We start from the raw sequence: 24,776 nt of genomic DNA on the forward strand, positions 1-24,776 counted from the left end.
ACAAACTATTTAGTATTTTTTCACAGTAACATAATACTTTTATACCATCAATAGACATATATATATTTAGGAAAGCAGAAATAAGAAATCACCATCTGGGCTACTGGGAAATTAGTCTCCTAAGTTGGTATCCTTTAAAAAATTAATTTCCTTAGTATGATTACCCTGGGTTAATTTAAAACAAGGATTCAGTATGTTAAATGAGAATAAATTAATCAACTCTTATTAATTAAAGTAACAAAGATAACTGAGGTAACAAACTATACTGTATTCAAGGCACATACTTTAGGCCTGGTATCCACGACATACATATAGCGATTGGCTGGATTGGCTTTACTAATGGCTTGAAGCAAATGTTCATCTTCTAGACACCTGGCACTGAATCCTGACAGTGGTTGACTACATCGACAAATGGCAGCCTAATTTAAAAAAGACAGAAAACAGATTATGCAAAGATATCTAAAACATCCTACTTTATAAAATAATAATATGCAAATTAACCATCACTCTGCTCAAGCCACACCCACCAGTCAATCAGAACGAATATATAAATTAACCCCAGCCAAGATGGCTGCAGCCACAGAGAGCAGTTGAGAGAGGCTTGGGTTTCCCTGGCAACAGAAGCCAAGCTTTCCACACACCCTGGCCGGCCAAGGCTTCCACTAAAGGCTATAAAGTTTCAATTATATTATAGAAGATACATAAAACCAAACAGAAATGGCTAGGCCACAGAGTGAGCAGGGGGCTATGCTCGCTCCAGGCTACAAAGTTTCAATTGTAGAAGGTAAATAAATTCCAGATACCAGGGCCTCTGCTTGGGTTGCCAGGGGGCGTGGCTGGCCTGCAAACTACCACAGGCCCCTCGCCCAGGCTGCCCCACCCCTCAAGGGAATCCCCACCCTGATCTGGGACACCATTCAGGGCAAACCAGCTGGCCCCCACCCATGCACCAGGCCTCTATCCTATCTAATAAAAGAGTAATATGCAGATTGACTATCACTCCAACACACAATATGGCTGCCCCCATGTGGTCAAAGAAGCTGCCCCCATGTAGACACAAGATGGCCACCACAAGTTGGCCAGCAGGGGAGGACAGTTGGGAGGCACCAGGCCTGCAAGGAAGGGCAGTTGAGAAGGACCAGATATTCAAGGGAGGGCAGTTGGAGGTGATTAACCCTACAGGGAAGGGCAGTTAGGGGTGACCAGGCTGGCAGAGGAGGAAAGTTGGGGGCAAATAGGCTGGTAGGGGAGCAGTAAGACATTAGTCAGGCTGGCATGGGAATGGTTAGAGGGTGATAAGGCTGGCAGGCAGAAGCAGTTAGGGGCAATCAGGAAGGCAGGCAGGCAAGCAAGCAGTCCTGGATTGTGAGAGGGATGTCCAACCACACTGGGATCGGGTCTAAACGGGCAGTTTAACATCCCTTGAGGTGTCCCAGATTGGAGACAGGGCTGAAGGACACTCCCCTACCCCGTTCATGAATTTCGTGCACCGGGCCTCTAGTGTCTTATAAAATGCTTAAAAGAAAAAAAAGTTAAAATCAAATGTATTGTCTGTTTAAAAGTTGGCAGAACAATTACAAGGCATTAACACTGAAATCTTATTTGAACTAAATATTATTTCAATGTCTTGGTATTACTTAATTTTTCCCAATATTCTAAGAAATCTAAATGCCTCCTTACCTAGTTGGGGGGGAAAATACCTTGGGTCCTTAGAAGCAACACCTGGTCGAATCTCTATCACCTATCTGAAGATAACTTGCTTTCTATGTGCTAGATCCATGGTCGGCAAACTGCGGCTCATGAGCCACATTCGGCTCTTTGACCCCTTGAGTGTGGCTCTTCCACAAAATACCACAGCCTGGGAGAGTCTATTTTTAAGAAGTGGTGTTAGAAAAAGTTTAAGTTTAAAAAAATTTGGCTCTCAAAAAAAATTTCTATCATTGTACTGTTGATATTTGGCTCTGTTGACTAATGAGTTTGCCGACCACTGTCCTAGATTACAAGATACTTTCAACTCAATTTCAAGTAAGAAATCAGTCAATAAGTTCAGAACAGGATTTTTTAAAATAGCAAGCAACATTTAAACTTTTACTTTCTAAAAGTTTGTGGGTCTTTAATTAGAAGTCAGCAATCTACATTAATAAAATAAAATATGCAAATTAATCATACCTCTGCTAACCAGCCAATCAAGAGTGAGTATGCAAATTAACCTAAGAAAGATGGCGGCAGTCCCAGCCCCCAGCTGATCCAGGCCTGTAGGAGTTGGAGAAGTTGGGCCCCAGTGCCTAAGGCTGGCTGCGGCCAAGGAGATCAAGAAGCCACCTGCCCCATGATTCCAGGCCACAACCAGCAACAGAAGTCTCATGGCCACCCGTCCCACATCCTGGAGGAGACAGAGAAACCGGGCCCCAGCACCTGAGGCTGGCTGCAGCCCAGGAAACGAAGAAGCCACCTGCCCTGTGATCCCAGGCCGCAGCCAGCAGCAGAAGCCTCAAGCCTTCCCACCCCACGTCCTGGGGGAGACCCCACTTTCTTGGGAAGATGGAAAAACTGGGTGCCAGCACCTGAGGCTGGCTGCAGCCTGGGAGATGAAGAAGCCGCCTGCCCTGTGATCCCAGGCCACAGCCAGCCGGAGAAGTGCCTGCTGTCCAGCCGCCAGCACCTGCGGCTGGCTGTGGCTGGGAGACAGAGAAGCCGCCCACCCTGCAGTCCCGAAACCAGTACCTGCGGCTGGCTGTGGCTCAGGAGACAAAGAAGCTGCCCACCCCGTGGTCCCAGGCACCAGCACTTGCGGCTGCAGCCCAGGCGAAGCCACCTGCCCACCATCCCCTGAGGCTGCAGCCAACCTGGGGACCTATGGCTGACCAAAGGGAGGGAGGCCCAGATCCCAGGTGCCTGTGGTCAGCTAGAAGAGGGAATCCTGGGTTCCGGTGTGGGCTGAGGCAGAGGTAGGTAGGGGTAATCAAGCCAGCAGGAGAGCAAATAGGGACGATCAGGCTGGTAGGCAGAAGCAGTTAGGGACAATCAGGTAGGCAGGTGAGTGGTTAGGAGCCAGCAGTTCTGGATTGTGAGAGAGATGTCTGACTGCCAGTTATACCCCGAGGGGTCCCAGATTGGAGAGGGTGTAGACTGGGCTGAGGGACACCCTTTCCTGCCCTCCCCCCCCCCATGCACAAATTTTATGCACCAGGCCTCTAGTCTCCATATAAAATGAGACATAAACTGAGTTTTAAATCAAATTTGGGTAAAAATACTCTCAATCTAAGAGGGCAAAAATATCTGTAAGAAATAGTGAATGTTGGATTAGATATTTATTGTTGTTTAAAGTTAAAACACACATACACACACACACACACACAAAAAAAAAAACACAACCTCACAAAGGATTGTCTTATTTAATGTTTTCCAGACCTACTTCCTGATTTGTTAAGCTGGGCATTGAGTGTCTATCTTTAGCCCAGATTTCTAATTAAAAATGTATATACAAATATGGGTGTGTCAAACAAAAGCCATAACTAGTCCTAACTCCCTAATTTTGTTATGAAAAGTAAATTAGGAACTTTTGTGTAAAGTTTTACTTATTAAAAAAAAAAAAGTTTTACTTATTATTATTGCTCCCTTCTAAAATCCACCTTGAATTTCTAATAAAGAAATTTAATATGTATTAAACCAAAAGGCCAAAGAAAATGGGAAAAGAAGCAAAGGTAGAGTAGAAATGTCAATAAAAATTGGGGAAATGAATGCAGATTGATTATAACTGATTTACCAGAGCAAAGAAATATGTTAAATCATTATGAGTCAATAAGAATCAGGTATTTTGAACAGCAAAATCCCAACAGGCTCAGGATTTGGTACCTCTGAAAGCCTGAGTACAGGAAAAATTGAAAACAACGGAACTGGCTAAACATCTATAGATGATCTAGTCAACACCAGATGTTCCCTCACCCTGAAGAAAAAGTTTGTTCTATGAAGAGGATTAACTGGAGACTCTGGGCTATAGGAACAGCTGTAGTTGGGGATGAAGTCCTGCATCCCCTAAACTCAGGAGGATTAAGTAAAGTCTACATAACAAAATGTGAGGTCTTCCCATCCCTCTTCCCATACTCTGATCCAGTCTAAACTACACACACAAAGGGAAAAACCTGACAAGAGAAAGAAGAATCCAAAGATAACAATCAATCATGTATACAAACTTCTAAACAGCTTTGTAGTACCTCACTCTTAAATATGAGAGGCAGGCCAAGAATCAGAAAAACAAACTAACAAAACAAAAAAAAAAACCTAACAACAAAACACACAAAATAAACAGAAAGGAAAAAAAAGAAACTAAACAAAAAGATAACTAATGTGAGGGCACAAGAATTCTTTTTTAAAAAATCCTTAGCATCTTAAGAAAAGTAAGTTCATCACATCCATGAATAGAAAACCATCTAGAAAGTTCAGAAAACAAGAAACAGTTCTTGGATTTTTAAAACACAGCAAACCGGCCAGTGTGGCTCAGTTGCTGAGCATCGACCTATGAACCAGAAATCACAGTTTGATTCCCAGTCAGGGCACATGCCCAGGTTGAAGCCTCTATCCCCAGTGGGAGGGATGCAGGAGGCCAGCAGGTCAGTGATTCTCTCTCATCACTGATGTTTCTATCTCCCCCTCCCTCTTCCTCTCTGAAATCAATAAATATATATATATTTTAAAACACTATAGCAAAACAAAACAAAACAAAACAAAACAGATCTAAGCACTGAATTGGGGGTGAGTTTCAGGAAATCTTCCCCACTACCCTGAACCTTGTGGTGAGACTTACAGACATGTCCAAGCATAGAATATTGGAGAAAAAATGAAGAAAAATGAAGGTTTATGTTAGGAAACCCAATTGTCAAGTAATACTCACAAAAGTATTAAGAAAATTAATAAAAGAGAAGAAGTTACCAAAGAAATAAAGAAGCAACTTCCCAAAACTGAGACCTGAATTTCCAGGTAGAATTTAAAACAAGCCAAGGCACACTGTGAAATTTTAGAACACTGCAGAAAAAGAAGAGTTTAAAAGCTTCCTGAGGGGAAAAAATCAGGTCACAAAAAACTGGGAGTCAGAAATGGCTTCCAAATACTCATCTTACCAGCTGTGAGATTTAGGAAAAGTGATTATCCTTTCTGAACCAATTCCCCCATTTGAAAGTTATAGGTAATTAGCAGAACCTATTTTTATCAAGTTACTAGGAGGATTTCATACATATAAAGTATTCAACATATAGTACCTCCTGGCCTATTGTTACAGGATACAAAGGTTTTACTACATTGTCAATCCCTATCTCAGTATAAAGGTGCCTCCTCTGCCTCTTCATATTGCAAAATCCTTCCAATTTGAAGAGCTTACTATTAAATGGGAGCCTGAAATATCCTTGATTCTCTCCCTTTTCTCAATAGTTGGTTTGTCAAAAATATTTGGTTTCCCCCAATTCAAGCAGGATCAAAAGATAACCACAGGCAAGGAAGAGAATCTATCTAATCCCATTATTTTCAAGTCACTACTAGAAGGAAGGAAAGACTAGAGGTGGTGGAGGGGGAAGATAGATGACAAGTACAAAAGTTTCCGTGTATCAGGATAATTTTGTTGTAAAATACAAAAAAAAAAAAAAAAATCATTGAGTGAAAAGCCAGCACTTCTTTATCAGCAATATTAAAATAATGACATCTTAATATGAAAATGAGCATTGTTTTGGATACTAAAACCTGAAAAGGATTATACTACATTAGAGACCCGGTGCACGAAAAGTCATGTACTGGGGGAGGGGGGCGTCCCTCAGCCCGGCCTGCACCATGGCCTGAGATCAGGGCCTATTAGGGCTTTCCTTCCCTGGGCTGCAGGCAGCTGGCCCCACACCTGCCGCTGCCACTGCTTGCCATCTGTGCAGCGCTGCCCCACTCCCCTACCAATGGTGGCCTCCCTCTATAGGCAACAGGCTGGGGTGCAATAGCTTGGTTGGCCTGGGCCTCCCTGTTTCTTTGCTTGGGGGTGAGGCCAGCCCCACTAGGGGCTGTCTGCCTACCTGATCTCCCCTAACCGCTGATCTGCCTACCTGATCACCCCTAACCACTCTGCCTGGTTGCCTGATTGCCCCTATCTGCTTGCTTGGGGGCGAGGGGCTGTCTGCCTACTTGATCACCCCTAAGCACTGGTCTGCCTACCTGATCACCCTTAACCCCTCTGCCTGTCTGCCTGGTTGGTCAGCCTCCGGTCATTACTGGTCATTACAACCCAGGGTTTTTATATATTAGGATTGATAAAATCAAAAGGAAAGCTGCCTACCTCCTTATTTTGATGATAGTAGGAAAGAACTGGAAATCTTCCCTTGCTCCGGAACTTAGAACTACCAACAATTATTGGTTTGCTTGCTATTCGGGGAACATAAAGTTCTCTTGGATAAGTTTCACAAATCTGTAAAAATCAAAACATAACCATGAGATTAAAAACCATCTTTATAAAACTTTAAAACTTAGTAACGCAACAACAGCAATATAGAGAGATTTTGCTATTACACTTTCTGGTACTAACTGTTATTAACATTTTCTGAATTTTCCCAGAGGGTTGCTAAGTTACCTTGTATTCTCGGTTGGCATCAGACAACTGCCAGTTTGAATTTGGCACACCCATTCTCTTATATTCCTCAGCAAGGTCAATAAGCTCCCAACCACGCAGTCGTTCAGAATCATTTTGTTTGGGGTTATAAGAGAACGCATAGAGATCTTCGTATTTTGCTAGAGTATACAAAATGAAAAATGTTAAAATGCAATTTATAGGACTTAATAAACGACAAATAAAAGTAATTTTCAGCTTTAACCCTCCATTTTTCTTTAAATTCTTCAAAAAGATGGCTAATTCCAGAACATACTTGAAGTTAAATTTTCTTAGTTCTTTGATGCAAATGATTATATCTAAAGGCATAATTATATCAATCTGAGATTCAACTTATATCATCAGTAAAAGCTAGTAAATAATACAGTTAGACTTACACATTATTCTACTGCAATGTTCCCTTTTCTTAAAAGTAAAATTTTAAAGACACACATAAATTCCTATCCACCACTTTTCTCAAATGAGATATAAAGACTAATGCTATAATGAAAAATTAGAGGTGCCACATAGAACATGAAATTGTCTATATATCCTATAGTACAGTTTGACCAAACATGGCAAAGGTTGCACAGAGATCGAGAGAACACTTACTTCTAAACAATCATAAGCCCCTGAAGTCGTAAGATTTGACTTGGAACAACAGGATAAATGTTACAGGCTTTATGTGTCAGGATAAAAGAGTGAACAAAAATCTGCTCTTAGACCACTACAAAGCAGGTGTCAAACAAAGTAACATCTAAAAATTAATGTGCTTTGTCTCCCTGGAGATTTCTATGTAATTCAAGTTATGCTGGGAAAGAAGCCTCCAGATCCCTAACACATAGTAGTGATAAGATTCCTCTTCAGGGCCTAAATCTTCTTCACTCCTATCTCTATTAAAGTAGGATTTACCCTCTCTTTTCCTTTTGCTCATCTCCCTATATTCCACTCTAGTCAATTAGATATATTAGTCCATGCTATCAGAAGAGCATGACCTTCCTTAACTTTACCTTTAGTGATCAATTCCCAAGACACTCCCTTGGCGATGGGATTCTTTAAGAAACAAATACAAAGACTATGCTACTGGCCATCAACAGACTTCTAAAACATTAATATAAATCTATAGTGTTTTAAGTATGTACTACAAATGCTTCATTTTGTCCTTACTATCATCCCTTCTTTGGAAACCATTATTACAACTCAGATCAGAAGTTTCTAATTGCCGAAACCGGTTTGGCTCAGTGGATAGAGCGTCAGCCTGCGGACTGAAAGGTCCTGGGTTCGATTCTGGTCAAGGGCATGTACCTTGGTTGCGGGCACATCCCCAGTGGGGGCTGTGAAAGAGGCAGCTGATCGATGATTCTCTCTCATCGATGTTTCTAACTCTCTATCCCTCTCTCTTCCTCTCTGTAAAAATAATCAATAAAATATATTTTTTTTAAAGTTTCTAATTACTTTTAGGTCAAATATTTTAGAATAGAGTGCATAAGAATTCAACTCAAGAGCAACTTAGTAAGCCCAGCAGGTGTAGCTCAGTGGTTGAGCATCAAACGAGGAGGTCATGGTTCAATTCCTGGTCATGACATAAGCCCGAGTTGCAGGCTCAATCCCCAGTAGGGGGCATATAGGAGGCAGCAGATTGATGATGTTTCTCTCTCATTGATATTTCCATTTCTCTATTCCTCTCCCTTCCTCTCAAAAAAATCAATAGCAAGATATTTTTTAAAAAAAGAGTAACTTAAACTATAAAATGGCAATAATGAGATACTAAATAAAGTACCTTGGATAAACCATCTCAAAATTGAGCAAACTTTGGTCTCTAAGAACAGTACCTTGTTTTGACAGTTGTAGCAAAGAGTTGTAAATATCATGGCAATCTCTTTCTCTGGGAACAATGAAATGCACAATCCTGAAGTTCTTGCACTGAATGACAAGTGGGCATCCAGAAGTCGTCAAAGCCAGTTTCTCCACTGAGCCAATATGATGATGCAAAATCTACAGCATTAAAAAATAATTTGATCATCATTATAAAAAGCACTAAGTATCTTATTCTCTTCCACAGTGCAAAAATGTTAGAAATGTCCTGTCCAAAAAAGTCTCAAATGTTATACGTACACTACAAAGTCACACTTAAAAAAGTTTTAAGTGACAATGCCCAAGCCAGAAATGTGCCCTGATCACTCCACATATTCACACAGCATTAAATCCCAAGAATTGCATCCCCTAAATATCTCTATAACCTGTCTACTTCTCTCTATCTCTACTATAACTCTCCTAATTGCAATGTTTCCATTATTTCTCATCTAATTACTATAACTATTAACCTAAATGCTCTCTTCATATCCTACTCTTGAATCCCCAATCTGTTTTTTACAAAGCAGACAATTAACCATTAAAAACTCAATTTAAAAAAAATGGCAAAGCTATCTAGTTATTTCTCACTACTCCCATCCTGCTTAGCTTCTGAGATCAGACAAGAGTGGGCACATTCAGGGTGGTATGACTATAGACTTTACCACTGCTCTAGCCTCATTTCAAGTCCCTTCCCCAACATCGTTAAGTTCTAATGACAACAGCCATCTTTGGCTCCTCAAATGAACCAAGGTCCTCTATATACACTCTTCAGTTGCTCCTACTAACTGCGAGATTGTAGCTCTCTACCTCTTCACCTATGAACTTCTAGTGTTATTTCTGGTGTCCGCTTAAAACTCATCACCAAGCCCTAGCCAATTTGACTCAGGAGTTACAGCATGGGCCATGGACTGAAGAGTCTGAGGTTCAATTCTGGTAAAAAAACAAAACAAAACAAAACTTCACCACCGAGAAGTACGTATAGTCTCATAATCACCATGGCCCTTCCCTAGTAAGTTGGGTCCCCTACATTTTCTTATCAAATATCAACCTAAATTCTTCCTTTCATAGCACTTGTAATTTGTTATGTAGTAATGTTTATTTCTCTACTTAAGATTTTAGAAACTTCACCTAAGAAGTAAAACTATAAGTTAAGCACCATTGTATTTCTAGCACCTAACAAAGTACTTGAAACATTATAATGACCATCTTCAAACAAAAACAAAAAAGCATTTCAAGTAATATATATTACACATTCATATTTAAATTTGACTGAGCTGGAAATATAGGTGTCATTGTTGGTAACTTCTCCATCACAAATACTCAATGAATGAATGAATGAATGAATGAATGAATGGAAAGTCCTACTAGAAAGTCAGAACTTGGTGGTATTTGGTACCTAGTACCTAACATATTCTGTGCTACTAAAAAAGATTTCCCTTTGTTCAATAGCATTCCTACTAATTTAAAATATATATAGAAAACTTTATGGAAAATAAAAGATCTTAAAATTGAAGCAGGTTTTTGGATGATAAAACTCAATCCTGGCAAGATATCAAATCATCCCAAATTAGTCTAAAAATTTAACTGAAATTCCAACCTGCAAAAAAAAAAAAAAAAAAAAAAAAAAAAATTCCAACCTGCTTTTTTGGGTAGTATGTATGTGGGAGGAAAGGTAGGGTGAGATATGGATGATTATATTATATATATGTATTATTTAATTAGTGCATGGAGGGGAGGGAGGTGTCCCTCTTCTCAGCTTGCACCCTCTCCAATCTGGGATCCTTCTCACAATCCGGAACTGCTGGCTCCTAACCACTTGCCTGCCTGCCCACCTGATTGACCCTAACTGATTCTGCCTACCAGCCTGATTGCCCCTAACTGCTCCCCTGTCAACCTGATTGACACCTAACTGCTCCCCTGCCGGCCTGATCCCCCCAACTGCCCTCCCCTGCCAGTCTGTTTGCCCCTAACTACCCTCCCCGGCTGGCCTGGTAGACCCCAACTGCCCTCTCCTGCCTGCCTGATCACCCACAAATGTCCCCTGCCGGTCATCTTGTGGCAGCCATCTTGTGACAATGTGGGGGCAGCCATCTTGTGATGACGTGAGGGCGTCGCACAAGGGTGCAAGGGCCAACTGGCTTTTATTAGTATAGATAATTTTATATGCTACTGTTATTCGTTTTTAAAACTTTAGATATTAAGTCTAAAGGTCACATGCAAGATTATATGTATAAAATAAAATTAAAAAAAGCTTGAAGAAAAAAAGAAAAGTTTCAAGGAGAACCAAGATTGTAGCATAGATAAACACAGTACTTACTGCCTTCCACAACCACATCAAAATTACAACTAAAATATAAAACAACCATCATTCAGAACTGCCTGAAATAATCCTGAATGGAAGTTCTACAACTAAGAAGTAAAGAAGAAAGCATATAAATACTGATAGGAGGGTGGAGGCACAGAACAAGTGGGCCCATGTTTGGAATTTTGTTTTGTGATTTTTAATTGGGATGGATATCTCAGTTGTGGAGGCCTGCTGTGAGGTGTAAAGAGTTATAGCTCCATATCAGACATTTCAGCCCAGGATTCCAGTGACAGGATGAGAAGTCCTCATAACTTTGGGCTATACAACTAGCAGGATTGTGGCTGAGTGATAAGGAGGCTGCAGGAGACCCAGGTCTGCCTGGCATATGGGCTTACTCAGACTCATTTCCTCTGAGCTCTAACGCTGGGGTGGCAGTTTGGAGAGATCCAGCGACATATGCAGAGGAACTGGAGTAAGTTCTCAGGAGTAGCTTTCTCCCAAACAGAGTTGCTCAAAGGGTTCATTATTCCTATGCTGAGACCTCCTTCACTGCAGAGCTGACTGGCAGCCATACCAGAGTCTGCATCAACCTGACTCACACTGTTCGATAGCCCTGGTAATTCCGAGAAGCTGGCCCATCCAATTCGCAGTCCCACCCAAGCTGTTTGCAGCGGCTTTTCCATATGAATGGCCTGTCCTGGCTCAGGCTTCAGACTTTCCTAAAATCTCTCAAAGATGCAGCAGCTGGTGTTAGCATGCCCCATACCAATCAGTAAGAGGCCCAAGACCTGGCACCAGCAGCTTAGTCTCATCTGAACACTTCCAAGCGCAACATGAGTAGCAGCACCTGAAGATCTCTCTGTAGCTTCTGCCAGGTGGCCTCAGGCAGTGGCTGACTTTGCATCTCCCAGGAGACCCCAGAGCCAGTTATACATGGTGGACAGCTTCAGACTATACCAGGTTTCAACTACACATCCACGAGCGACACACTCAAGGGACAGACTCAGTGAGCACCAGAGCCCCACTGAAGCAAGTCCTGTTCCATAGAGGTGTCTCCTGCACAGCAGCTCTCCCACTGCAGTTGCAGCTGGTCCTCACAGCCAACTGGCCTGGAGGTCACTTCCTCCCAGTGACATCAAGACTGTGCACACAGGGGCACACTGAGAGTGCACTACTTAGGTGACTGGGAAGACTGAGCCACTGGGCCCTCCAGGACACCTATTACACAAGGCCACTCTACCAATTCCAGAAGCCATAGCAGCTCTACCTAATACATAGAAACAAGTGCAGGGAAGCAGTCAAAATGCTGAGACAAAGAAACATATCACAAACGAAAGAACAACAACAACAAAAAATCTCCAGAAAAAGAACTAAATGAAATGGAAGCAAACAAATGACTAGATACAGAGTTCAAAGCAATGGTTAAAAGGATGCTCAAGATCTTAAGAAGAGCTTCAAGGAACTTAGTGAGAATTTCAAGGCTTTTAGTGAGATTCTCAAAGACCTGAAAAAAGACCAGTCAGAAAGTAAGCAAACATTAACTGAAATAAAGAATAATTTACAGGAATTTAACAGCAGAGTAGAGGATGCTGAGCATCAAAATCAGTAATTTGGAATATGAGTAAGCAAAAAAAAACAACACCCAATCAGAAGTGCAAAAAGAAAATGAATCCAAAAAATATGAAGATAGTATACGGAGTCTCTGGGAAAACTTCAAGCATATCAACATTCACATTATGGGAGTGTCAGAATGAAAAAAGACAGAGCGAGATATTGAAAATCTACTTTGAAGAAATAATAACAGAAAATTTTCCCTATCTGGATAAAAAAAATAAAAATAAAAAAAATAGACTTATAAGTCCAGGAAGTGTAGGGTGTCCCAAACAAGAGAAATCCAAAGAGGCTCAGACCAAAATTAAAATGACATAGGTTAAAGACAAAGAGAGAATCTTAAAATTAGCAAGAGAAAAACAGCTAGTTACCTACAAGGAGTGCCCATAAGACTGTCAACTGACTTCTCAACAGAAACTTTGCAGGCCAGAAGGGAAAGACAAGAAATATTCAAAGAGATGAACAGCAAGGACCTACAACTAAGATTATTCTACCCAGCAAAGCTATCATTTAGAACCAAAGGTCAGATAAGGAGCTTCAGAGACAAGAAAAAGCTAAAGGAGTTCACCACCACCAAACCAGTATTACTTGAAATGTTGAAGAGTATTCTTTAAGAAGAAGAATAAAAAAGATAAATAAATAGCCCTAACTGGTTTGGCTCAGTGGATAGAGCATCAGCCTGCGGATCGAAGGGTCCCAGGTTCGATTCCGATCAAGGGCATGTACATTGGTTGCGGGCACATCCCCAGTAGGGGGCATGCAGGAGGCAGTTGATCAATGTTTCTCTCTCATTGATGTTTCTAGCTCTCTATCTTTGACCCTTCTTCCTCTTTGTAAACAAACAAACAAACAAACAAACAAACAGCCGGGACCAGTTTGGCTCAATGGATAGAGCGTCGGCTTGGGGACTGAAGGGTCCCGGGTTCAATTCCAGTCAAGGGCATGTACCTTGGTTGCGGGCATATCACCAGTAGGGGGTGTGCAAGAGGCAGCTGATCGATGACTCTCTCATTGATATTTCTAACTCTCTATCTCTCTCCCTTTCTCTCTGTATAAAAATCAATAAAATATATTAAAAAAAATATTTTGGAAAATAAATAAATAAATAAAAATAAAACAGCAATAAATATATATCAATAATTGAATCTAAAGATCAAAATAAACCAGTAATGTAATGAACAAAAACTGATGAATAAAATAGAATCAAATGCATGGAAACACGGAACAGACTGATGAATCTCAGAGGAAAGGTGGGAGAGGGGGCAGGAAGGGATTAACTGAAGAACTTATATGCCTATATGCATTACCTACGGACACAGACAAAAGAGTGGTAATGGCCTGGGATGGAGTGGGAACTGGGTGAAGGGTGGCAGTGCAAGGGAAAAAAGGGAGACAGATAAGACAGATATAATACTCTCAACAATAACGACTTTTTAAAAAAAGGGGAATAAATAAATGAGGGGGAAAAAACTTGAAAAAGAAGACTAATGTGAGCAAAAGTCCTATGGTAATTAAAAATTTATATAACAGATGACACATATAACAAATATGTAGCTCAAACTTGTTGCTGAGATTTAGCCCTATTAACATCTATATTATCATTTGGTCATATCGATCACTTAGGCTTTTATATTTACACTAATAAAAAAGTAACATGCTAATTGACCATACCTTTGCAACGCCCACCAGCCAATCACGAATGAGTATGTAAATTAACCCAACAAAAGATAATTTGCATACACAGATGCTGAGCGGCTGGGGGCAGAGAGGGACACCTGCATTGTCGCTATGTTGATGACATAGGCTTTCCACACCACCCCAGCTACTCCAGGCCTCTCGGCAGTGTGGGAAGGCAGAAAAGCAGCTCCAGGCTGAAGCAAAAAGCCGGCTCCGGCCAAAGCGAAGGCGGTGCCAGCAGCTAGGGGAAGGAAGGCCCATTCTTGCATGAATCTTCATGAATCGGGCCTCTAGTATATGTATATAAGATTCCAATTAAGACCCAAAATTATGTGCAGCAAAAGAATGATGATGGGCTCTGGCTCTGCCACTAACTAGTTATGTGATCTTAAAAACTAATCATCTGTAAAATGAAAATAAAATAAAAATTTAAAATAAGGCTCCTCCAAGATTTGTTCATTTCTATGGATCTAGTATACAAAATAGACTTCATTCAGGGGAGATTATGGAAATATACTGATAAGAAAGCATTTCAAAGACAACAACAGGAGCAAAGGGAACAATGTGGTTATCTTTTAGCTGCCCCAAAACTACATTCCCAACATTTGAAAGAAACTCTATGAGAAACTTCTATTTGTACTCTAGGAGATGAATAATATACAAAGAATATATTAAGGTAAGCAGATAAATGAAGGGTAGACAGAATGGATGAGAATATGCCTAATGATTTTATAAGGCCTTGCTAGAGGAAACTCCTGGGCAAACACTGGATAGGCAAGAAATCCAGAGCCTCTAGGGCACATGTGTCAAACACAAGGCCCACGGGCCAAATCCGTCCTGCCAGGCCTTGCAATGTGGCCCGCACACCTCGCTGTCATCACTGCACTCCGCTGCGTTTCCATCACAATGACAGTTTATAACTGTTCAGTAAACCATTCGGCCCGCGATTTAGGCTGGATTTTAGATTTTGGCCCCTTCTCTGATTGAGTTCGACACCCCTACTCTAGGGAATACAACTTCTCCAAGATCATCTCAGGTAAGTATCTTAACTTACTTATTGTAATCACTTATCAATTGAATAGCCTTCGTAGGGAAATCAAAAGAGTATAACCAAGGAGAGATATCAAGATATATTAAAAGCTACAGTCAATAAAAGTGTGCTCTGGTACAGTGTAATTAATATACCAAAAGAACAGAATAGACAGCTCAAAAGTAGGTCCTCTCTTTATTTATGACAGAGTTGATACTACACATTAATGGAATAAAATAATCAATAAATGATGCCAGTTATGTGTAAATAAAATAAAAATGAATCCCTATGTCATATCATCCAACAAAATATTTTTCAGATATATTAAAAAAAAATTATACTAAGAATACACAACATAAGCTTTTAGGAAATATAGGAGAATCTATAGAACCTTAACATAGGGAAGGATTACTTGTCACAAAACAGCATAAACCATAAAATAAAAAATGAAAATTTATTACACTAAAATTTTAAAGTTTAAAAGACATACAACTACATGCAAGACAAGCCATACTCTGGGAGAAGTTATCCACAACATATATATGGCAAAACATTAAAAACTGGAACTTTTGCAAAATAAATAACAGACAAACAATCCAACAGAAAAAAATAAAAGAAAATCTAAAGACAAAATATCAGAAAGAGTAACTTCCTTGTAATCAACAAATTAAAATCACAATTGCACATCCACCAGATAGGCAAAAATTTTAAATTTGACCGTATCAATTTTGCTGAGGATAGTGAACAATGTATCACACTCTACCGAGAATATGATGAAACAACCATTTTGGAAAGGGGACATACTCAGGAAGGTTGAATATCCACTTATCTAAGTAATTTTACTCTCAGGCAATTTTCCAGAGAAACCCTGGCACAGTGTATACATTACCTCATTGTTTGTACTAGCAATAAATAAATAAATAAATAAATAAATAAATACCATAATTGCAATTTGTTATAAATATACTGTGGAACATGACATTTGATCTATTAACATGTACCTATATTATTTAGATTTTTTTAATTAAAGGGAATAGGTAGATCTTTTATATATTTATGTAGATAATAAGAGTCTTCCTGATATTCTACAAAAAAATTCCACATTCCATATTATATCAGTTTTATTAAGAGGGAGGGTAGAAGTGATTAGGTGACTGAAAATATTTTGGTTGAGATTGGTAACCAATGATTAGAATTTTTTGTACACATTCATAATAATGCACAGTAATAGATTAATACCATTATTACAATTATAGTAATTGAGGTCCTGCTTACCCAGGTTTCTTTCTGCTGAGAGTCTATAAATAATAGATGTGTGGCTGTAAGATATAGTGTTCCTGTTAATGACTTGTTGTTGGTACTGAATCTGTCAAGTAATTTCACTTGCTCAACCTAAAAAAGAAAAAAAAAAATGTTACTTCTCATTTCAAAAGTAGTATAAATTCTTTTTCTGTTACCCCAGGATTTAAACGTACCATTTTCGAATTTTTTTTCCTTCTGTTAAAAAACATAAGTTTACTTAATATTGAATATTAAATTTCATATACCCCTAGAAATATATAAGCCACAAATAACATAGGTACTATTTACATTTATAAATATAACTGAAAGAAGAACCCTATGAAAAAGTATTAACACAGATATTAAGGAAAACAGAAAGGAGGGGTGTCTTATAAATAAGCAAAAATGGTTTTTTTGTAGCCAAGAGTCAATATATTTTACTTAAAGTTAGCAGGTAAAGTAATAAATATAATAATGTTATTTTGTAGAATTATGGAAGCAAATTACCCCAGAAAAATAAATCAGGAAATAATTAAATGGTTGCAAACTCCAACTTATTCTCCTCACCACTTCACTGGAAACATTGTTTTGTGTTCAACTCAGTGCTTTTACTCACACTGTTCTCCCTGCCTACAATAGTCTCTTCTGCTTAACTAGTAGTAAATACAAACAAAGCATTCTTCAAAGCTCACTGATGCTCTGTCTCCCAATAGGAATCCTTCTCAGAATGTTATTACTTAATATCTTAGCTTTATATTTCTTTGTGGCTCTGAATTCCCTACCATAGATTATGTCACATTCTGCTTCTGTATCCTTTGGTAGCTGAGGCAGTGCAGTACACAGTACATCTTTATTAATAGTAGACACACATGCATAAGGTTGCCAGTGAAGAGTGGAATTAGAGTTGGCCATGGATGTGCAGGAGACTACTGTTTTGAAAAAAACGTAGGTATTTCTTTCTATCTATTCCTATGTAGGTAACAAAGTTAAATAACCTTTACCAAGTTAAAAATTTTAATCCACAGCTTTCACAGTAGGTTGAAGATAGTTTCTTAAATTGTTCAGGGCTTCAAAACCAGATAGCTAACCATTATCGCATTAATTCTATACTTTTTCCATACACACACACACACACACACACACACACACACACACTCACACATAGTATTGTGAGTACATGAAACAGAGCTTATTCATTTATTATTACTAGAGGCCCGGTGTACAGGCCTGCCTCCTCTCCAATCTGGGACACCTCGAGGGATGTTAAACTGTCCATTTAGACCTGATCCCACCGGGGCCCTCTCACAGTCCAGAACTGCTGGCTCCCAACTGCTCACCTGCCTGCCTTCCTGATTGCCCCTAACTGCTTCTGCCAGCCAGCCTGATCACCCCCTAACCACTCCCATGCCAGCCTGATTGATGTCTAACTGCTCCCCTGCCAGCCTGTTTGCCCCCAACTTCCCTCCTGCCGGCCTGGTCACCACTAACTGCCCTCCCCTGCAGGGTTAACTGCTTCCAACTGCCCTCCCTTGCAGGCCTGGTCCCTCTCAACTGCCCCCCCTGCTGGCATCTTGTGGTGGACATCTGTGTCCACAAAGGGGCAGGATTTTTGTCCACATGGGGACAGCATATTGTGTTGGATGGTCAATCTGCATATTCCTCTTTTATTAAATAGGATAGAGGCCTGGTGCATGGGTGGGGGCCAGCTGGTTTGCCCTGAAGGGTGTCCTGGATCAGGGTGGGGGTTCCCTAGGGGCATGGGGCAGCCTGAGCGAGGGGCCTGTGGTGTTTTGCAGGCCAGCCACGCCCCCTGGCGACCCAAGAGGAGGCCCTGGTATCTGGAATTTATCTTCTACAGTTGAAATTTTGTAGCCTGGAGCGGAGCCAAGCCTCCTGCTCGCTTCATGGCCGGCAGCCATTTTTGTTGGATTCATGTATCTTTTATAATTAAAACTTTGTAGCCTGGAATGAAAGCCTGGGCCCACCAGGTTGTGCAGAAAGCTTTGTTTTTTCTATTGCCAGGGGCAACCCTAGCCTCCCACTCTTTCCAGCTCCATGGCTGCTGGCATTTCTGTTTGGATTTGTTTATCTTCTATAATTGAAGCTTTGTAGCCTTGAGTGGAGGCTTAGGCCAGCAAGGGCAGGCGGAAAGCTTGGCTTCCTCTATTGCCTAGGAAACCCAAGCCTCCCTCTTGAGCTCTGTGGCTGTGGCCATCTTGGTTGGGTTTATTTGCATACTAGCTCTGGATGGTGGGTGTGGCTTGTGGGTGTAGCAGAGTGATGGTTAATTTGCATGTTGTTCTTTTATTACGTAGGATTTATTAATTATTGTGCCATTTCCATACAAACAATTGTAAACTTACTTTTGACCCACCCTGTATTTTGATTCCCCTTACTAAAATTGAAGGGAAAAAAGACTCCTCATTTTGAAATTATGATTTCTGAAATAATCAATAACTACCATTTAAAAGGCTATTAGTTCTCCCACAGGAAATTTAATTTCAGAGATTTTTAAAATATATATATATTTTATTGATTTTTTTACAGAGAGGAAGGGAGAGGGATAGAGAGTTAGAAACATTAATGAGAGAGAAACATTGATCAACTGCCTCCTGCACACCCCCCAATGGGGATGTGCCCACAACTAAGTTACATGCCCCTGACTGGAATCAAATCCGGGACCCCTGAGTCCACAGGCTGATGCAGTATCCACTGAGCCAAACCGGTTTCGGCCAGAGAAATATTTTTACTTAAAAAAGCACCTGTTCAAATAAATTTAAATTTAAATACTTATTTTTGTAGAAAAAAAAAGTCCATCCTGACCTTAACACCTTGTGGATTATTCATATCTTAGTAAATGCAAAATTATATTCAAATAAAAAAAACATATAAAAAAACCATTATATGACTGCTTCAATATGGAAATCTCTATATAGATGTGACATAATAAAATTAATCTGAAATTATCCCAAAACATTTAGTTAATATTTAAACTAAAGTTCTAGAGGGGGAAAAAAAGATAATTTCTGAGAAAATATACTGATTATTTGGTTCTTTCCTGCAAATCCTAAAATACTTTTTTTAAATAAAAAAAAAATAGAATCTTTTTCTTTGCTAAGATCATCAGCACACAAATTTCAAACTAAAGACTTAGCCAATTTGTGAATATATACCTGCTGCTTCATGATACCTCTTCCATCCATGTTAAGGTGGCTCACTCCCTCACCACTTTCAGGTCTGTACTCAAGCATCACAATCTCTATCTATAAGGATGTCTCTAACTACTATATTTACAACTGTCCTCCCCCACCCTATCCTGGCAGTCTCCACAGCATTTACCACCATTTACCATATTACATGTATATTTGATTTATTAATTTTGTTTATTGTTCTATCTTCCCCAACTAGAAAATAAGGGCAGGTATTTTTGTCTGATTTATTCACCACCATTTCCCCAGTACCTAGAACAGTCCCTGGAAGAGGAAAGAGCCAGAGGAGGGAGCAGAAGAGAAGGGGGCAAGTAAGTGGAGAGCAGAGGAAGAAGCAAAGAAGGAAATTAGATAGGAAAGACTGTTCCCTGTTCTCTTCCCATTGGTGATTCACCACTTCCCATGTATCCCAAATACTCTGCCTGGCCCTTCTTCCAGTGATTACCCCATTTAAAGTATTCCCAGGGCTCTAGCCTTAACACTCATCACAATAGGAAATTTCATTGATTACCTAAACACTGACACCTTCCAAATCTATTTATCTGGACCAGACCTTTTCCCTAACTCTAGACATTCATAATCAGCTACCTATTAAAAAAAAAAAATCCTACCATCCAAGTTGCTCTCATCTATCCTCTCCTTTCCCATTCTGACTCACACTGATCTACCTCACTATTCAAATCTCTTGAATACGGTAGATAATTACTCTCTGAGGCAGGAGAGTGTAATGCTTACAAAAACATGATTGGTATCATAAAGACCAGGACTTAAGTCTCCAGCTCCACCTTTTCTTTAATAGAGCTAGCTGTTGAATCAAGAGAAGTTATTTCACTTAATCTCTGCTAATTTATTTTCTCACCTGTACATTGGGATAATATTAGTAAGATTCAAAATGACACTATTTTATTTTAAAACACAATTATTATTTTCTGGGGAAAACATTCAGATGTTCCTCAAAATCTTTTGGCTCATATTTCAAAGACAAAACAATATAATGTTCTCCTTATTCTTCATACGTTCTTAGTTTTACATTTCCTTCACTTTGTAACAGGTAATATATATTTGTGTACATACATGTATGATCTCATAGTCTAATGACAAAAAGGGATAGCCATCTAAGACAAATCAGGCATAACTTTGGAATAACTTAATTTGACCCCTAATGGGGTCAGATTTTCATGGGGTATTCCATTCTTTAACAAACTCTAGGAAGTAATCTTACATACAGAAGTTAGGAAAGCATTCTTCCTTTTCATTCTGTAAAGTTCCATTCACAAACAGCACAAATTTCAACATCAACACATGATGCTAGCCAAAGGACTGGAGCCTGGCAGGAAAAGAGGATTGCTTAAAAAATTGTCTCTGCATATTTGTCATTGTTTCTTGGCAAAACTATCTCATTATAGCAAAATTAGCACTCAAAGTGACAGGCAGTAGCTACAATGTTCATAAGTATAGACTGGAAATGCTCTTTTAGAATTTCAAATTTGGACTTGACATCTTTACTGATGCCATTCAGTTAAACCAAATGTGACCAAAACAGAATGATATATTTCTGAATTTCAGAACTAGAAAGCCATTTAATTAATAGTCACCTAAAACACTTTATCTGATAAATTTCTGGTTAGTAAGCAAAAACAAAACAAAATGATGACCATAAGCAATACAACAAACAGTACCATAAAAATATTATTTACTTACTAGAGGGCCGATGCATGAATTTGTGCACGGGTGGGGTCCCTGAGCCTGGCTGGTGATCAGGGCCAATGGGGGGGCCAACTGGCAGGGAGGATGGACAGCGGGATATCAGTCAGCCGGCCAGGGGTAGGGGCCATGGGAGGTTGGCTGTGGGAGCGCACTGACCACCAGGGGGCAGCTCTATGTTGAGTGTCTGCCCCCTGGTGGTCAGTGCACATCATAGTGACTGGTCGACCAGTGGTTTGGTTGTTCAGTCGTTAATGGTTGCTTAGGCTTTTATATAGATGATTGATAGATAGATAGATGTCAAGTAATCATTTCAGCTCTTATAATTATTCTTAGGATTTATTTCTGAATTAATATTAACACATTTTGCTTGTTTTTACCTTTAGGTAATCCAGCAATGACTGTTATAGTGCCTTAAATCTTAGCTAGGATTTGGAAGTTTATTCAAGAGATAATGTCAGCCAAAACCAATTTAGCTCAGTGGATAGAGCGTCAGTCTGCGGACGGAAGAGTCCCAGGTTCGATTCCGGTCAAGGGCATGTACATTGGTTGCAGGCACATCCCCAGTAGGGGGTGTGCAGGAGGCAGCTGGTCGATGTTTCTACTCTCTATCTCTCTCCCTTCCGCTCTGTAAAAAAATCAATAAAATATATTAAAAAAAAAAAACTAGGTAAACAACTATATATCTGACACCTGAGCTCATGACCACCTTAATTTCATTTTTTGCTTAAACATGAAGTAAAACCCTCACAAATGACTTTTATATTTAATAGGAGGCCACACTCTTAATCATTCTGTTCATAAGAGAATAATAGTTTTTGATTGAAAAAAAATCTATCAGATTTCTTTTGACAGAATAGAGGTATAAGCTAGAAAAGCTTCTTTATATCTTGCATAAAGGAGTGGGGAAATGACTTAAAATTTTTGTTATGACTCCATTGCCTGTGTGTATTGAACTGTAACTTTCTCTACATTTTAAAGAGACACTAGAAAAACATTACAACAAAAAACAAATAAAATTTGGGTAGCAGTCATTGTATTTGTACATGATAGAACACTTTTCAAAACCAGTTTAACCATGGAATAGCTATTTTAAATAATGTATTGATAATATAAAAAAGTATTAATCCTTAAAGTAAAATGCTTTTACAGATTACTTGCTATTAGAAATGATCAAATTTTTATTAACCAGCTTAATATGCAATAAAAATTAAATAATAGTTCAAAAAATATATTAATTCATTTTTACAACTAGATTAAGACTAGAGGCAATGGAAAAGACACTACATAGTCTTTGAAGTTAGACAAACCTTGGTTTAAATCTTCACTCTACACCTCCTGAGCTAATTGGGCAGATTATTTCCACTCTGTAAACCTATTTCCTCATTTGTAAATGGAAATAATGTACCAAATTGGTGGTGTTATTTTTAAGAGATTAGTAATTTTTTGTTTTGTTTTGTTGTTGTTAATCCTCACCCAAGGATATTTCTCCATTGATTTTTAGGGGGAGTAAAAGAGAGAGAGAGAAAGACAGAGAGAACCAGGGTCCAGGCCAGAAAGAAACCTGCAATCGAGGTATGTGCCCTTGACCGGAATCAAACCTGGGACCTTTTGGCCCACAGGCCAACACTCTATCCAATAAGCCAAACTGACTAGGGCAAGATTAGTGATAATTTTGTATAAATTACCTTATTTGTGATAGTGTATATATTGTGACATGATAGTGTATAATTGGCTATATTGGCATATAATTACTACTTTTTTAATACAGTTGCCTCTTGAACAACATGGGTTTGAACTGTGTGGGTCCACTTTTACATGGATTTTTTAAAAAAATTTTTATTGATTTCAGAGAGGAAGAGATAGAAATATCATTGATTGGCTACCTCCTGCATGAACCACATGGGGGATCGAGCCTGCAACGTGGGCATGTGCTCTGGCCTGGAATCAAACTGTGACCTCCTAGTTCATAGGTGGATGCTCAACCACTGAGCCACACCAGCTGGGAATGGATTTTATTTTTTTCTTTCAATAAACACATGCACTGTTTTCAATCCATGGTTTGGGAGGTCACATATGCAGAGAGCCAACTGTATGTACTGATTTATGCCATTTTATATTCACAGATTGTTATATCTTAGGGGTGCAATGTGGGAAGGTGCCTAGAATCAATCCCCCTTGGATACTTAAGTTTTGGAGGAGTCAAAAATTATAAACAGATTTTCAACTGCACAGGGGTCAGCACCCTTACCCCTGCCTTGTTCAAGGGTCAGCTTAAAGCTGTCTGAATAACATAGAATCACTTGCCAAAACTGATTTGGCTCAGTGGATAGAGCATTGGCCTGCGGACTGAAAGGTCCCAAGTTCGATTCCGGTCAAGGGCATGTACCTTGGTTGCAGGCATCCTCAGTAAGGGGGTGTGCCAGAGGCAGCTGATCGATGATTCTCTCTCATCGATGTTTCTAACTCTCTATCCCTCTCTCTTTCTCTCTATAAAAAAATCAATAAAATATATATTTTTAAAAATCACTAGTTATATAGTAATATTCCATAGTCAATTCTTGATCATACTCATATTGATTAAACTTCATTGAGTTCAAAACAGCTAAATAAACTTAAAGCAATTCATTTTTAGCTTGAAATACAATTATTTCTGCAGCAAATTAACTATGTGAAGGCTATGCATAATAGAAACAAAAAGTTGGCTATGTTCGAATATATCTTTATAACTTATAAAGTTATTCTTATAATTCTTATAATTATAATTTAAAAAACTATAATACTCCATCCAACAATGATCAGAATGCATGATGAGGTCCATGTCTTTTCTGCTCACTCTTGTATACCTAGTGTCTGTACAGTGCCTGGCACAAAACAAGTACCCAGCAAATATGTTTAATTGCAGCCCACATACAGCCACTTAAGATTACTAGATGGTACTTAGAACTTGTCCAATGCTAGAAAAATAACCCAAAGTAATAAAGGAGCACACTTGAAGAGTAATTTTAATAGAAAATTAGTCAGAAGCCTTTCAGTCCTTAAAAAAGTCATAAAAGGACCTTAACTAAACCACCAGCATGGACCCATTGGGAAGATGTAAGACTAAGTCAGAAAATTAAAGACCATCAACTGGTAAAGAGGAACACTAGAGCAAGTGAAAGTCAACAGCAATAAACAACAAAGAGTTACAACTATACAAATAAAAACTAATATATACATTCATCATTAATTTAAAGCAGAAGGTCTTAAAATCAGCAATTTAATTTAAAGCAAAGGTCTTAAAAGGGGTCCTAGATTTTCCAACTTTCTGTTCACTCTTACAAATCACCTATTGTTTTGTTTTGTTTTTTAAGTATATTTTATTGATTAAAAAAAAAATTTTTTTTTACAGAGAGGAAGGAAGAGGGATAGAGAGTTAGAAACATCGACCAGCTGCCTCCTGCACACCCCCTACTGGGAATGTGCCCGCAATCAAGGTATAATACATGCCCT

The 24,776-nt window shown here is 39.2% G+C and overlaps 1 protein-coding gene across 6 annotated transcripts in view; it reads right to left on the bottom strand.

Annotated features, from left to right (window-relative positions):
* Nucleotides 1–24,776, bottom strand: part of MTMR6 (myotubularin related protein 6) — a 45,946-nt gene that overhangs the window by 19,269 nt on the left and 1,901 nt on the right. For 5 of the 6 annotated variants that reach the window (XM_045588445.1, XM_045588444.1, XM_036458785.2 and 2 more), the window contains exons 2-6: nucleotides 16,366–16,482; nucleotides 8,446–8,608; nucleotides 6,599–6,756; nucleotides 6,308–6,436; nucleotides 285–419 (exon numbers count right to left, since the gene is read on the bottom strand). In XM_045588445.1, coding sequence (XP_045444401.1) covers nucleotides 285–419; nucleotides 6,308–6,436; nucleotides 6,599–6,756; nucleotides 8,446–8,608; nucleotides 16,366–16,482 — 702 coding nt within the window. The remainder of the gene's footprint in view (nucleotides 1–284; nucleotides 420–6,307; nucleotides 6,437–6,598; nucleotides 6,757–8,445; nucleotides 8,609–16,365; nucleotides 16,483–24,776) is intronic. The other variant, XM_045588446.1, reaches the window with a different exon arrangement.

The sequence above is a fragment of the Pipistrellus kuhlii genome, unplaced genomic scaffold (genome assembly GCF_014108245.1).
Source record: "Pipistrellus kuhlii isolate mPipKuh1 unplaced genomic scaffold, mPipKuh1.p scaffold_m20_p_3, whole genome shotgun sequence".
Taxonomy (NCBI): Eukaryota; Metazoa; Chordata; class Mammalia; order Chiroptera; family Vespertilionidae; genus Pipistrellus; species Pipistrellus kuhlii.